Source organism: Diabrotica virgifera, chromosome 1 (assembly GCF_917563875.1).
Source record: "Diabrotica virgifera virgifera chromosome 1, PGI_DIABVI_V3a".
NCBI classification, from domain to species: Eukaryota; Metazoa; Arthropoda; class Insecta; order Coleoptera; family Chrysomelidae; genus Diabrotica; species Diabrotica virgifera.
In genome coordinates this window covers 38,825,520-38,842,734 of record NC_065443.1, presented here as the reverse complement: position 1 = coordinate 38,842,734, position 17,215 = coordinate 38,825,520, and the positions used below count along the sequence as shown (strand labels likewise).

Genomic DNA, 17,215 nt, shown 5'->3' with positions numbered 1-17,215 from the left:
GAAAAACTAAAAATTTGAATGTTGCCAAGGTAGGTAGATATTCTTTAAACATCGATTAATGAAATCCCGAAGAGTTTTTTGCAATACAATATTCAAAACTCCTTTGGTTTTTAATTGCTAATCAAGCGTGCGCGACACTATTTTCCACCGTTGCATGTGTATGCAGTATGGTGGAAATGAAAGGAATAAATTCGTTATTTCGTAAACCGGCGACTTTAAGGTAAAATCCCAAAACAGGTCGATTTTTATTTTTGAAGTTATACTTCTTTACCGGCGATAGAGGGTAAATTTTTATATGGGAAAACCTAGCGACCGGGCGCATGCGCATTATAACTTTGTTCTGATTGGATGTTCAAATGACATGTCAAAAATTATTCAATATGGTGGCTGTGGCACAGCTGTAGTTAGATTATTTATGGTTGTTGCGTTTTAAAATTTGTGTGAAAAGAAACAACAAACAAAAGTTAGTTAATAGTTATACTGCCTTTTTAAATAGTTTTCATATACCTATATTTTTGGACTTTTGGACTATTTTGGACAAGGAAAACTCATTCTAATTTGGTAAGTACCTAGTTTTTATTATAATCATATTGTAATTATACATTTGGATTAGGTTGAAATACATACATTTATTTTCTCAAGAATGCGGATTTTAGAGAGAAATCCCAAATTAGGTTCGATTTTTATTTTTAAATTATGATTTTTTGGCGTAGATTTATTTATCTAGTAGGTATGTAATGCTTTGATTTACATACTTAATTTGATTACCAACAAAAGTTCTACCAATCTTCATCTAATATATTGTTTTCTTACTGTTTTGTTATATTTTTATATTTTCTTCCACAAAATTTAAACTACATAATTTTCAAAACAATTGTCAAACAGTAAAACGTTCAGTTACCGTATTTTTCCACATGATAAATAATGTGCGATTGGACGAGTGAGTCTACGCTTCGATTACGAGTCAAAGCGGCACGAAATTCAAGGGTTCAATTCCCGATGCAAGTTTTATTTTTTTATTTTTTATGCATATTATGATTGTAATTATATTTGTTATATAATTTTTTTTTCAGCAAATGCGTATTTAAAATTTTTGCCAACAATTATTATCGTCCAGAAATCATTTTTTCTTTGTGGCATTTTTCAATGTGTTTGTGTGCGTTTTATTCTTTTATTTTTTTAAATTTTTGGTATAGTCTTAAAAATCACATAATATGTAGTAGAAGTATAACTTCTTACGTGCGTACAAAGTACACACACATTCTTGTTAAGTTATGATATTGTGACATATATGGTATACTAGTGACGTCATCCATCTGGGCGTGATGACGTAATTGATGATTTTTTTAAATGAGAATAGGGGTCGTGTGCTATCTCATTTGAAAGGTTCTTTAATTCTCTATTTAGTAATATAAACATTTACATAATTATTTTTTGCAGGGTGTCCAATAATTTAATTTTTTTGTCAATTTGCCAAATGATTTAATTTAATAAAAAAATTTTGGACACCCTGTACAAATAATTATGTACATGTCTATATTACTAAATAGAGAATTGTAGAACCTTTCAAATGAGGCAGCACACGACCCGTATTCTCATTTAAAAAAATCATCGATTACGTCATCACGCCCAGATGGATGACGTCACTAGTATACTATATATGACACAATATCATAACTTAAAAATAAAAACCGACCTGTTTTGGGATTTTTCCTTTTAAAGTCACCGGTTTACGAAATAACGAATTTATTCCTTTCATTTGCACCATACTGTATACACATGCAACGGTGGAAAATAGTGTCGCGCACGCTTGATTGGCAATTAAAAAACAAAGGGGTTTTTGATATTGTACTGCAAAAAACTCTTCGGGATTTCATCAATCGATGTTTAAAGAATATCTACCTACCTTGGCAACATTCAAATTTTCAGTTTTTCACATAGTTTTTGAGGGTTAAAAATGGCCGATTTCGCAATTTTTCAATTTTTAATCGCTTATATGTCAAAAACTATCAACTTCAGAGAAAAGTCACTAAAGACCTTTTCTGTTTGGAATGATCCAAAAAACCTAAAAAAATTTGTTACATGCAAAAAAAATATTTTAGGAAAAAAACAAAAAAAAAACGTTTAAATAATTTTTGACCAACTTCTGGTCCTGGCAACATGCAAATTTGTTAAAAGGGGTCCTTTTTGAGTAAGATTGTGCAAAAAAATCCGAATTAGAGTATTTTTCCTATCGGATGCGCAGTGGCTTTCTGGACTAGGCGCAGTAATGGTTAACCGATCTTAATTTTGCAAATTGCTAATGAAAGGTACAGTATTCTTCTATACGTAAAAAATAATTCAACTTGCTGTCTGCTTTATTTTCAGTCCTGCAACATTTTGAAAAAATGAATTTTTTTTGAGAAAGCTGGATTGCAAAATTTATTTTGCAAAATCTTTTAAACTGATCTTAATGAAATTCACACTATTGTTTTCTTAGATCATAAAGTCATTCTGGGTAAAATATGAAGATCCTAAGTGTAGCATAAATGTTTGAAAAACGTAAAATGCGAATACTTGTTTTTTATCGTTTTTTCGCAATTATTGCTATTTTGCAACAAGGGTGACAATTTTTAAAATGTTTAACGAATCCTATATTGTAGAAAATTTAATTACGCAACTTTTATGCCAGTACAACTTTTCTCGCATATGAATACTTTTTAAAGTTATAATCAAATAAAAAAATATGAAAAAATTTTTTTTAAGAAACGCTTTTCTTTAGTTACGAGTGACTAAAATTAAAAATATAAAAAAAAATCAACTAAAAAGCAAAAAATAAAAAAAATTTAAGAAATCTAACACATTCGTTAAAGAAAAGCGTGGATCGTCTTCATCGAATAAACAGTTTCCGCCCCACGCTTTTCTTTAACGAATGTGTTAGATTTTTCAATTGTTTTTATTTTTTGCTTTTTAGTTGATTTTTTTTTATATTTTAAATTTTAGTCACTCGTAACTAAAGAAAAGCGTTTCTTAAAAAATTTTTTTCATATTTTTTTATTTTTTACTTTTTAGTCTTACACTTTTCAAAACATTGTATAAAATGTATAAAACATTTCAATGTATAAAACGTATGATGTACTAACATGAAAAGTAGTCGGAGTCAGCAAAAAATTTAAAACTTTATTGTTTATTTATGAAGCATAACGTAAACAATTAACGTAAAAAGTGAAATTATGTATAGTTCAAATCATTAGCTACAATCCGTAAAAGTTTCAAGTTTTTACATTGTAAAAAACAAGAGAGTTTAAGCATTTTCCATTAAAATCGTTTTTTTATTTAAACAATTAATAAACATAAAATTTTTTTTTATTGATTATTCGTGTATTGTTCCCGCGAATGCATATGTCTGCAAATTTTCATTCATTTGCATTGGAGAAAAGGCACTCAAATTAACGTCTAAAGATTTGACGCAAACTATTGAACTAAATAAAAGCGTTTAAAAACGAAGAAAAATATCGAATTTTTCATTAATTTTTTGACATTTTGGTTATTTAAACAATGTTCCGGACCTTTTTGAGTGGGAAGATAACTCAAATAGTTATTTTCAAGCAATTTCTGCAAAAAATATAAGTCACCTCTCAACGTTCAAATGTACTAATATTTTTACAGATGCGCCCTTGTCTAATAGGTAATCTGCGATGCATTGTTGGAATATTTTCCTAGCGTCGCCCGTTTGGTACTTAGTACCTACCTGGGTTAACAGATTACTTGATTCGTTGTTGACATTCATTTCACTCATTTCAGAGTTAGAATCGGCGAGAATCAGGTGAATTATTATCGTTGGAAAAGGGGACCGTCTGGTACTCGACGGTGCGCAGTGTTGCCATTTACAGGACGGATATCTAATTTACAACTAAACATGCTGTATATTGCTCTTCATAACTTCCTTTAAAATATTAATTAACAAGCAGAGTAACTATTCTGTATATCTTATCCAATGTGTAGTAAATATATTCTTTTTCTTCCTTTATACAGGGTGTTTCATTGCGAAACGGAAATACTTTAATGGTGAATAGAGGTCACCAAGGCCGTTCTAGGTATACTAAATATTTTGCCCTACCGACTTTTATATCCGAGTTACAGGGTGTTTTATCGATTTTGCTCATTTCTTTCCTAAGCCATAACTTTAGAACCACCCTGTCTATTTTTTTAATATTTGGTACACATATGTCTCATTCAGAACCCAAACGACCGACATATACTAATCACAAGAAAAATCCAGAACCGGATTAACAAAAAATTATAAAGTCATTGTGATCTTAAAACAACACCCTGTATATTGAAAATCTGTTTTGCATATTTGAAAAGAGCACAATAACTAAGCCTAATGGTCCACTTCGATTTTTCGGCCAGACAATTGTTTAACTTTAATTTTGAAATTATATTGAATTTTTTAAGAACTCAACATTAAAGCAGGTATTATTAACTTTTAATTAAAAATTATTAAAGTTATTGAATAAATACTCATTTTAAAATGATTAAATACTTATTTACCACATCGGAAAGATCCAATTATTAATCACAAGAAGAATCCAGGGCCGGATTAACAAAAAAACATAAAGTAATTGTGACCCTGAAACAACACCCTGTATATTAACATTTTCAAAATTTGTTTGCACATTTGAAAAGACCACAAAAATCCGAGTTGATCGGTTCACTTTGACTTTTTGTGCAAAGATTTATTAACTTTAATTTTGAAATTAAATATATTCAAATTTTTAAGAACCCTGAAATTAATAAGCAGGTTTTTAAAGCACTTTTAATAATAAATCATTCAAGTTACCTTGAATGAATAATGAATGAATGGTAATGAATAAATACTAATTTTAAAAATAATCAGTTATTATTTAATGCGTTAGAAGTACTCAGTTACTAATCACAAGAAAAATCCAGGTCCGTATTAACTACAAAATACAAAGTAATTGTGACCTTGAAAAACACCCTGTATATTGAATTTTTTAAAATACGTTTACACACCTGAAGAGAGCACGAAAAACTAAGTTTAATGTCCCGCTTAATTTTTTTGTGCAGACAAGTTAATGACATTACTTTTGAAATTATATCGAAATTTTTATTATGAGTTCCCAGAGTTCTTAAAAATGTCGACATAATTTCAATATTAAATTTATTAAATTGTCTGGCCAAAAAAATTGAAGCGAACGATTAAACTTAGTTTTTTGTGCTCTTTTCATACCATTGAAAATTTCAATATACAGGGTGTTGTTTCAATGTTATAATTTCTTAATGTTGTTTTGTTAATCCGGACCTGGATTTTTGTTGTGATTTGTAAGTGGGTCGTTCTAATGTCGTAAATAAGTATTGATTATTTTCAAAAGGGTATTTATTTAATAGCTTTAATAATTTATTGTTAAAAGTGCTTTAAAAATCTGCTTTTTAATTTCAGTGTAAGTGTAAAGTATCAATATATTTAATTTCAAAATTAAATTCATTAAATTTCCTTCACAAAAAATTAAAGCAAACCGATAAACTCAGATTTTTGTTGTCTTTTCAAATGTGCAAACAAATTTTGAAAATTTCAATATACAGGGTGTTGTTTCAAGATTACAATTACTTTATGTTTTTTTGTTAATACGGACCTGGATTTTTCTTGTGATTAATAATTGGTTCGTTCAAATGTGGTAAATAAGTACTGATTAATTTTAAAATGAGTATGTATTCAATAGCTTTAATAATTTATAATTAAAAGTTCATAATACCTGCTTTTTAATGTCAGAGTCCTTAATGCCCGGTTGCACCAACAGATCTTAAGCTTAAGTCGAGAATATCATAAGAATTAATATAATATAATTATAATATATTACAATAAGAATACCATAATATCATAATAGATATAATTGATAATAAGATAAGAATCTAAAATTATGGTGCAACGTAAGTGATACTCAAGGAGGCCCTATTTATAAGTAGAGCTTAGCTAATCTGGAGCTTAAGATTTGTTGGTGCAACCAGGCATAAAAAATTTAATATAATTTCAAAATTAAAGTCATAAAATTGTCTGGCCAAAAAATTGAAGCGAACGATTAGACTTAGTTTTTTGTGCTATTTTCAAGTATGCAAACAGATTTTCAGAATTTCAATATACAGGGTGTTGTTTTAAGGTCACAATTACTTTATAATTTTCAAAATATAATATTTATAATCAATATATCAAAAAAATATACAGGGTGGTTCTAAAGTTATGGCTTAGGAAAGAAATTGGCAAAATCGATAAAACACCCTGTAACTCGGTTATAACAGTCGGTAGGGCAAAAAATGTAGTATACCTAGAACCGCCTCGGTGACCTCTATTCACAATTAAAGTATTTCCGTTTCCCAATGAAACACCCTGTATAAGCAATTTTGCTTGTTTATTGGCGGGTTGTTGCCTCTGTGGAAGATTGTCACTCCATCTTTTGCTCAGTCGGTCGATACTTCCTCTACTATGAGGTGATGTCTTCTTCTTCATGTACCATGTCCTTTTAGAACGTTGGTTACCATCATATATATCTTAATTTTATTCACTATCAATCTCACAAGTTCTCCAATCGTGAGGTTCTTCTTCGTCCTGGACTGCGGTTGCCTGCTACTTTCCCTTGCATAATATTTTGTAACAATCTATATTTGGGTCCTCTCAAAACATGTCCGAAATACTCCAGCTTTCTCCTCTTGATGTTTTTGATAATGTCGGTAGTCTTGCTGAGACGTTCTAGTATTGTGGAGTTTCGAATCTTCTCCACCCAAAGAACTTTTAAAATTCTTCCAAAGCACCACATTTCGAAAGCCTCAAGGCCATTCAGATCGATTTTTTTCCCAGTCCAGGACTCGACACAATACAGTAAGAACTGAGAACACGTAGCAGCGAAGTAGGCGGATCCTCGATGCCAATTTTGGGTCTCTGTTACATAATACCTTGGACATCCTTCTAAAAGCAGCTCTGGAGTACTCTATCCTAGATCTAATTTCGCGTGAGTCTCTGCGTTATCATTTTATTGATATCTAGTGCCGGATTTAGGGTACTTGCGGCATTAGGCCAAATTACCCCGAGTGGCCCCCGATAACTTCACGATTATGTAATTAAAGCGCAAAGACTTAATAATAATAGTAATAATTAAAACTTTTATTTTAATTTTACTTTTTAAATTTCGTAATACAAAATATAACATAAATGAATAGAAATGCCTCTAATGTTCTATTTGAATACGGACATAAATAGGTTGAAATGTATTCACTAATTAAACAATCTGGGTTTGCAAATTTGGCTAAGACCCCAAAACAGCTCTAACAACAATTTCTATTTTTCAATTTTTAAGAAAATGCTCCTGGCTGAAGAACGTGAGAGACTAGACAGGTATGGACACACATTCGATACTAAGAACCTCTCAAGATAGAGAGCAATTTGCTATAGTTATAGCCAACCTTCAGTAATGGAGAAGGCATCCTAAGAAGAAGATAGAAAATATATAATTCAAAATGTTAGCAAACAGCAGTTATTTGTAAAATTATTATATTATTAATTAGTATTGTAGTTAAATGTTAGAATTAAATACCATTTGTTTCATTCCGAGGGAAAAGTACAGATGACAACAAAAGACTAAAAAAGCCGAGTTGAAAAGACATTACAAGTAAAAGAACAAGCAAAATAATATGAACTGTACTAGTAATAGGCTACGGTACTGAAAAATAAAAATATTAAATACAACAAATAAACCTCTAGGTCGTTCAATTCATTATTCTCTTATACTGAAAAACGTCAATGTCATGTTCTTAAATTCTTAATTTGTATAAAGTTGGATTAGTGATTAACATTTACACTTACTCCAGTCCATACTCATAATAAATATCATATCTAAACTCTAAACACTCACTTTTCTAGCTTTTTTGGCTGCAAAATTTTTGATCAAATTTTTAAAGTCTAAGGCTTGAAAAAGCTCAGCATTTGAAACAAAACTAGCCAAACTAGACAATCTAGAATCTTCATCTGAAGTCGAGTTCCTCAAGTAGTTTTTGATTCTTTTTAACACGCTGAAAGATCTTTCTCCAGATGCATTAGATGTCATCACGAATAGTAGAATGCACAAAGTCGTGTCCATATTCGGAAATAATGTTGTTAACTGTTTTTCATGAATGAGTTTCAGATACTCCAAAGTGTAGGTATTCCTCGGAGGCTTGGTAATCTCGTTGTCATGAGGTTCTCTCTCTTCATCAAATATACCTTCAACAAAGCCTTTGAACTGTACACACTCTTCTCCAAAGTCACCATATATGTCGATTCGATACTTTTTAGTCAAAATAGAAAGTTTTACCCTGATTTCTTCATTGGAAATTGACGATAGATAAGTTGTTTAAAAATCCAAATGTTTCATTAAGACTGAAATAAACTTCGGACCTTTCATTCAATTCTGAATAAAGCGTGTCAATTACAACACTGAATGTATTAATCTTTAAGTATTCTTTGCTATTAAAGTGGGGTTCAGTGGATTCATGTTCTTTTCTTTTCGGGCAAATTTTTATTTCAAGAATATAGGTGTCATTTTTCGACAACTCTTTTCCTCTTTTTTCTTAGGAATCAAAGTTGTCTCACAGACTCAATGCGTACTCCTTTAGAGATTTGTATGTTGCAAGTCACATTCAAGTCTGTAGCAGTTTTTGCATTGTTTTGTTACTCTTGTCAAAACATTGTAAAATATATCGTAGATACTACGTACCACGTGTTTAGTAGAATAGCCATTCTCTTATTTGAAATAGCTATTTGTATAACAAGGGAGGAAAGTGCTACTTTTCCTCCCGAGAATGAGGGCAGTAATCATTCAAGGGAGGAAAAGGCACTTTACTCCCATGTTATACATATGGTTTTTCCACCTTCCTCAAATAACAAGTAGTTTTTTTATTTTTACTTAATTTATTTATGTAACTAACCAACAAAATTTATTAGAACTAAAACTAACAAGTAGGTACAATATAACTGTCAACTGTCAAATATAAGTCAAATTATTAATGTAAACATTCTTAAATCAGAATAACAATTTACTGTTTTTTACCATTCTGCAAAATACAGGATGTTTTTAAATAAACGTTAAAATGTATAGATACTTACGTAATAGAAAATAGATATTGTACAGGGCGTCAATAAGTTATATTTCATGAATGAAATACCATGTCACTTTTACTTTTCCTCCCTAGGGAGGAAAAATATTTTCCTCCCTAGGGGAAAAAAGTACGACTTTGCTCCCTACAATCAGGTCCGGAAAAGTATACTTTCGGTAGAGGTAGGTGGAAATAGCTATTTGTATAACAAGGGAGGAAAGTGCTACTTTTCCTCCCGAGAATGAAGTTTACTGCCCGACGCGTAGCGGAGGGCAGTAATCATTCAAGGGAGGAAAAAGCACTTTACTCCCATGTTATACATATGGTTTTTCCACCTTCCTCAAATAACAAGTCATTTTTTTATTTTTACTTAATATATTTATATAACTAACCAACAAAATTTATTAGAACTAAAACCAACAAGTAGGTACATTATAACTGTCAACTGTCAAATATAAGTCAAATTATTAATGTAAACATTGTTAAATCAGAATAACAATTTACTGTTTTTTACCATTCTGCAAAATACAGAGTGTTTTTAAATAAACGTTAAAATCTATAGATACATACTTACGTAATAGAAAATAGATATTGTACAGGGCGTCAATAAGTTATATTTCATGAATGAAATACCATGACGTCACTTTTACTTTTCCTCCCTAGGGAGGAAAAATATTTTCCTCCCTAGGGAGGAAAAGTACAACTTTGCTCCCTACAATCAGGTCCGGAAAAGTATACTTTCGGTAGAGGTAGGTGGAAAAATAATTTACTGATTTCAATTCAATAAGTAAAATTTTTTTATCAAAAAATTTTTTTTTTACAAAACGCTGCGGCCCTCTTTTGCTTGCGGCCCTAGGCCGCTGCCTAGTCGGCCTAGTGGTAAATCCGTTACTGTTGATATCCATGGTAAACAATTTGATCAACTTGTTCAAGTTTGGTATTATTTACTTAATATATAGACGGTTTTACATTCTGTTGTTTACCAACATGTTCAGATCCAGATCTGATTCCTTACAACTCTCAACGACACTATCAAGTACATATTGCTATTTTAACGACTCTTGTGTCTGCCATTCTACTGATGTGATTGTTCCATTCTTTTTTTTTATTTAGTGTCCATTCGTGTATACCCTGTACATTATATTTTGGTCTGATCTCGTCACTCTTTATTCGATTTCTCAGCGTGTTTCCTGTGATTTTTCTAAGTTCTCATTTCTTCCGTTTTCAGCATTCTTTGTGTTTTGGCTGTGTAACGGGGGTCCCAATAAGAATGGTTCTCGGCCATATTTTAGGAACTGTTTATAGTACAGCTTTGAGAAAAAATATTTATAACAAAAGTTGCCTCGGGAAAAGCCTGGAAATTATTTTCGTAATTGTAGGTCCACCGCTAGAGGGCGTAATTGAATATGAAAAATTAAAAAATCAAAATTTTACAAAATTTACCTAATGAAAGGGCACTGGAAATCCAATCATCGTGTTCGTCATAAAATTCTGCGCATATTTGATTTGCACACGGGAATCTCCCACATGAGTGGGAACCTTCTTATGAAAAAATGGCTGTAGGTCCGGTTCTGCTAAATCGAATTTTGCATACTTGTTCTTGTTGAAAACAGCTCTTTTTCCTCGATGTAAGTGTCTTATTTTTGAAATAGCCTAATAAGTAATATGCAAGCTAGGACGCGTTATTTAATTATTTTCAGAAATTTAGTTTTCTTTGGAAAATATTAAATACAAGCATGCATTTTTAATCCTGTATTACAAAATTAGACCAAATTAGCAACATAATACCGAAAACCGCATGTCGATACCTTTTTTCTATCCCGAGATATCTTAAGAAATGTGTAAATTTTAAACATAACTGTTAATGTCACCGGTAAACGAAGTTAAGGAAAAGTAGTGTGCTATGGAAAAAACAGTGCCTAAATGTTCAAATTGTTGCCCATCATTTTCGATGCAAGCATTTACTCTTTCAAGAGTAGATTGAATAGCAACAGATTTAACTGTTTTAGACTTTTATTTAGGGGAACGGATTAAAGACCTTGTTTTACCGCTACGCCCACTACGCGAGAAAACATGATCTAGAATCTAGAGAATACGAAACGCCATTCAAAGCTTTGCGAAAGTAGAAATTGAGACTGCTGTTCAATCTACTCTTGAAAGAGTAAATGATGGGCAACAATTTGAACATTTAGGTCGTCATTAAGTACGTAGTTGCTTTTATTTCTTTGTTATATTTTATAGTGTTGTTTGTCTTATTGTTGTTTTAATTAATTATATACGTTTACATCTAGAAAATGTTTCTTTGTTTTTTCCATAGCGCACTACTTTTTCTTAACTTCGTTTACCGGTGTCATTAACAGTTGTTTAAAATTTACACGTTTCTTAAGATATCTCGAGATAGAAAAAAGGTATCGACATGCGGTTTTCGGTATTCTGTTGCTAATTTGGTCTAATTTTGTAATACAGGGTTAAAAATGCATACTTGTATTTAATATTCTCCAAAGAAAACTAGATTTCCGAAAATAATTAAATAACGCCTACTCGCTGGCATATTACTTATTAGGCTATTTCGAAAATAAAACAACGTTGTTTTCAACAAGACCAAGTATGCAAAATTCGATTTAGCAGAACCGTACTTACAGCCATTTTTTCATAAGAAGGTTCCCACTCACCCCTACCTCTTATGTGCAAAGGTAGACTTAAACTTGTGAAATCAAATATCCGCAGAATCTTATGAAGAATACGATGATTGGATTTCCAATGCCCTTTCATTAGGTACATTTTGTAAAATTTTGATTTTTTAATTTTTGATATTCAATTACACCCTCTAGCGGTGGACCTACAATTATGAAAATAATTTCCAGGCTTTTCCCGAGGCAACTTTTGTTATAAATAGTTTTTTCTCAAAGCTGTACTGTAAACGGTTCCTGAGATATGGCCGAGAGCCATTCTTATTGGGACACCCGGTACATAGCTGGACATTGTAATCTCTAGGTACTTTATTTCCATTATTTGCTCAATACTAACTCCATCGACTTCTAGTTTACATCTTATTGGTTCTTTACTGATTACTATTGTTCTAGTTCTTCATTGTTTTCTATTTTGTATACTCTTCCTTTAGTGACACTCTTGATGACTTCTTCCATGATAAGATTGAATGGTATAAGGCTTAGTGAATTCCCCTGCGTTATTCCATTGCCTGTATCTACAGATTCTGTAAATTTTACATCTATTCTGATTTCCATCTTATCGTTTTGCGGATTTATTGTATTCTAATGCTTTCTTTTTAATCTGTTTTATTGTAATATATTTTATTTGATTTACAGAATTGCTGTATTGGCTTCCACCGTTTGGCCATTGTGGGTTGCAAATTTGGTATGCAGCCCATGAAGTTGCATCAGTATCCCCATTCAATGCTGATTTGTAATGGAGAACTTTACAACTTCCAAAGGGTAAGTTATTTAGTATACAGAAACATTGTTTAGTATCTGACGAATAATGTTGTAAGAGATACATAGATATTGTTAACAACATAATAACAGAAAAATTCAGGCCCTAGCTCGACTGATTTAGAATTCATTAAATTAATTTGTTTGCAAAATCATCTCAATGGACTAGAAGACTGGCTTAGATGCTGGAAAATAAACGTCAACACAAACAAATCTTGTCAAGTAAATTTCACAAATCGAAGAATTGGATGTCCACAACTACACCTAAATAATTCACCTATACCTACCAATAAAAACAGAAGCAAAGTACCTGGGCCTTCATCTAGACGAAAAACTTACTTGGAAATCACATGTAGAAAATACGACGACACCTCGACCTGAAAGTTTAAAATATGTAATGGCTAGTCAACAAAAGCTCCGGGTTGGCGATGACAGCTACCGCTCACTTCGGTTACAGTTCCGGCAAAGCATCTTTTCAGTCCAAAGTATCTTTGCCACGCAAGAGTTCCAACTTACTCCATTGCATAACTGCCGTTTGAGTTCCTTCCCAGTTCAGTACACCGAGTGGAACTGATTTCATGATTCTCCTTTTTCTTCTTAAGTACATCATAAGCCATCACTCCTTGGTTCCGTCTTCTGACGAGCTGGTGAATGCCGAGCGGAAAGATATTGTTACAATATGTATAATTTGTTTTAACTTCATTCTTTTTTCAATTTACAGCTAGGAGAACAATACGACTTCGATTACGAAACCAGATGTGACGTAGAATGCATTTTCCACTTGTACGAAAAGTTCGGCATCGAAGAATGTGTTAAGAATCTAGACGGTGTCTTTGCTTTTTGTCTGATCGATGTTCCCAGAAGGAAAGTTTTGTTAGGAAGAGATCCTTATGGAGTGAGACCACTTTTCAAAGTGATAAGTAGCAGCGGTGTCCTAGGAATCTGTTCCGAAGCCAAAGGTAAGTTACGTTGGTCTTAAATTTTAGCGCATCAATAAGCTTTTTTAACTAATTTCTTAAACCAAAACGGTAGGGAGCTGTGTATGCTAGGGTCTAGTCGGGTAAGGTGATGAAAAATTCATGAATGAACTCGATTCGAATTCCATATAGGCCACTTTTTAGCACATATAGAGAAACTTACTATCTGAAATTTTTAGCCACTTAGGTGGTCACGTGACCCGCCTAGAGTAGAGCCTAATTAGGCCTTTTAGATTTTTATTTTTTATCTTAGTCGCATCGAGAACTAACGAAAAACTTTACATAAAAAAGTTTAAATAAAAAAAATTTTATTGTATTTTTAAAAGTACGTTTCTATAATTTTAAAATTCTGAAAAAATTCAGGGTGACATATTGTGCAACAATGGATGTTATATATGTTTTTCGTGGGAACGAGTGTCTTAGTTTTTTATGCTCATGTGAAATTTTAAAATCGTTCTAAAAATTCAAATTTCCGGCCAAAAATGAAAAAAAAAAAATAAAATCCACGAGGAAAATAAAATTCCTGTAGCTGGCTGTTTACCATAAATCACAAAAAATACAGGATCCTTTGTAAAAGGTATATTTAAAAGACCCCAATAAGGGTTACAGCACAAAACAAAACGTTTTCGGATTAACAAGTAATCCATCATCAGTGTTAAGCCAATAGCATGCATGCGTGAGCCACCAAAAAGTTATGAGTAACAACCCTTTAAAAGTTGCAAGATCTCAAATGATACTACATATTATGAATAAAATCGATGGATGTTGCAAATATTCCTGGATATTACCTAGGGCAACACAGGACTCTAACCCACGTGGATGTGATATGAGAGGGATGAACCTCACATATTGAGAATTGAGTGTCAACTGGCACTTGACACTTGTTTTTTCAATGCCTCTAATAATAAGTTGTCGTTCGATCGTTTTCATGGTCTTCCCACTGGCCGTCTTCCTATTGGGGAACCGTCTCTCGCTGTCCTGACTACCCTATTTGTTGTCATTTGGCTTATGTGGTCATTTCATTATATTCCTCTGTTTCTTACCCAGTTATTAATGTTATCCACCTTGCATCTCCGTCGTATATCTGTACTTCTAGCCCTGTCCCATAGCGTCTTACCATCGATTTTTCAAAGGGTTTTCATCTTCGCTGTTTCGAGCAATCTTTTTGTCCTCTCTGTGTCGCTTTTCTGCCGCGTATGTCATTATTGGTCTGATGACTGTTTTGTAAATTCTGCCTTTCATTTCTTTTCCGATATTTTTATTTCTCCATATTGTGTCATTCAGGCAACCTGCGTCTCTGTTTGCTCTATTCACTTGATCTTCCACTTCTGTTTCGAGCCTTCCGTAGCTAGATAGTGTGATGCCTAGGTATTTAAACTCCATCACTTGTTCTATTATCTGACCTTACAGCTCCAAATGACATCTTATTGGATCTGCTGTTATAAACAGATATTTTGTTTTTAAACATGTTAAAGTTTCTGGCGGTTATGTTAAATTGGTGCAGCATACGTTGTAAATCATCTTCACTTTGAGAGATTAGTATTGCATCGTCTGCATAGCAGATTATTGTTAATTCTAAAATATTAAGTTGTTTTTCTCCCATTGGTATCCTTTTTTAGCTCCTACTTTTTTTATTATTTCGTCCATGATCAGGTTGAACAATAAAGGACTCAAGGAATCCCCCTGTCTTATCCAATTGCCTGCTTCAATTGCGGTCAGTTAGTTCATCTTCCACTTTTACTTTTATTGTGTTGTTCTGGTAGATGTTTTCGATCGTTTTAATTATTCCTAGAGGCACCTCTCTCGAGTATAACAAACCCTATCAAATGCTTTCTTAAGGTCAACGAAACATAAATATGCCGGTTTGTTGTACTCCAACTATTGTATAAGTATTGAACTTGCCTCATTATAAATATAGCGTCAGTGCATGACCTTCCCGACCTAAAACTTTGTTCTTCTGCTAGTGGTATAATTTCATTCAATTTGTTTGTTATCACTTTGGTTGTTAATTTTAATGTTGTGTTTAAGAAGATAATTCCTCTGTAGTTCTTCGGGTCCAATTTGTCTCCTTTTTTGAAGAGAGGTATTAGGATGCTTGATCTCCATTCTTGTGGTATTCTGTTTTGTTCTTCTATTTTTTGTATTAGTTTTAATAGTTGTTTAGTTAGATCTTGTCCTCCGTACTTTAGGAGTTCGTTCGATATTCTGTCCTCTCCTGGAGATTTTCTATTTTTTAATTTTCTTAATGCTTCCTTTACCTCTCTCTCCTCAATGTTTATTTCTTCGTTTGTCATAACTTCAGGTGTTGGTGGTTCATTATAGTCGCCTTTAGCAAATAGAGATCGGAAGTAGTCTGCCCATGTTTCCTTCTGAACGTGTTTCGCTTTTATTAATTATTTCATCTCCTTTCTTTGCCCTCTGATCATTCTCCATACTTCTTTTTGTGTTCTGTAGAAGTCGTGTTCCATCTGTTTTGAGAAACTCTGCCAGTGCTCCCTTTTTATTTGTCACACTAAAGTATTCGTTTCGTTTGTAGTGGTTGTAAGTATGCCTGTTGTGTTTGTTTTGTTCTGTATTGTAAAAAGGCTTTCTTCTTTTCTTCACATTTTATCTTTACTTCCTCTTCACGGGAGTTTCTTCTTTAATATGTGAGTATTCGTTACTTTTCTCTCTCCAAGTGATTCTGTTGCAGCGTTGATTATGTTATCTTTGAGTTTTTGCCAGCTTTCATCGATGTTATCGTTTTCTAATATTCTATTCTCAGCAATCTTCTCTGGTATCCTTTTCCTGTATATTCCGTGGATTCCGTATTTAGTCTTTCGACTTTGATTTTTGTTTGTGTTGGTGCTGCCCTCTTGAGTGGGAAGTATTTCATAATGATTCCTATTTTACATAATACTAGGCTATGGTCGCTACCTACATCTGCTGAGTTGACATCTTACGTCGATTATTTTTGATGGATGTATATCTTTGTTGGTTACAACATAATCTATCATATTATATCTTTGTCCACGGGTGTTATTGAATGTATATTTGTGTTGGTCTTTGTGGTCAAAAAATGTGTTGTTTATTCTAAGTTCGTTATTCGTGCAGAAGTTTATCATCAGTTCTCCATTTTCGTTTTTAACATTTTCATAAAACCTGTAAATTAATTATTTACCAATCAATAAACAAATAACAATAATTTAATTATTTCTTGTTTTAGGTTTGGTCGGTATTGAGAAAGATCTAAACGGAGAATCGAAGAAAATAGAACCATTCCCACCTGGAACTTTTGAAGAATACGATTTACTAGAAAATGGTAAAGTAAAACTAGTCCGAAGCCAGAGGTACTTTTCGCCTGGAGATAGACCATCGTTCAAACCTTTTTTGCCGTATGAAGGTACGTAAGTATTCATTTTAACATTACTAATATACACATGTTCATTTTTATAGTTGATTTTTTCGTGAACAGATTGACGCATTTCGCTAATTTTTTTATTATTTTAGATTTTTATTTGGTATTTACACAGTTGGGCAAAGGTTTAGTCTATTCAAAGTTTCTTTTTTGAACTTTACTGGGTGGAAGAAAAAGAATTTAGCGGAATCCGTTAATTTGTTCATGAAAAAATCAACTATGAAAATGAGCATAATTTTATGTGATGCTTATATTTTGAGACTATGTTT

At 32.3% G+C, this 17,215-nt stretch overlaps 1 protein-coding gene across 1 annotated transcript in view; it reads left to right on the top strand.

Annotated features, from left to right (window-relative positions):
- LOC114335939 (asparagine synthetase [glutamine-hydrolyzing]) overlaps positions 1-17,215 on the top strand; it is an 80,057-nt gene that overhangs the window by 28,801 nt on the left and 34,041 nt on the right. The window contains exons 3-5 of the mRNA XM_028286233.2: positions 12,450-12,575; positions 13,294-13,531; positions 16,755-16,931. Coding sequence (XP_028142034.2) covers positions 12,450-12,575; positions 13,294-13,531; positions 16,755-16,931 — 541 coding nt within the window. The remainder of the gene's footprint in view (positions 1-12,449; positions 12,576-13,293; positions 13,532-16,754; positions 16,932-17,215) is intronic.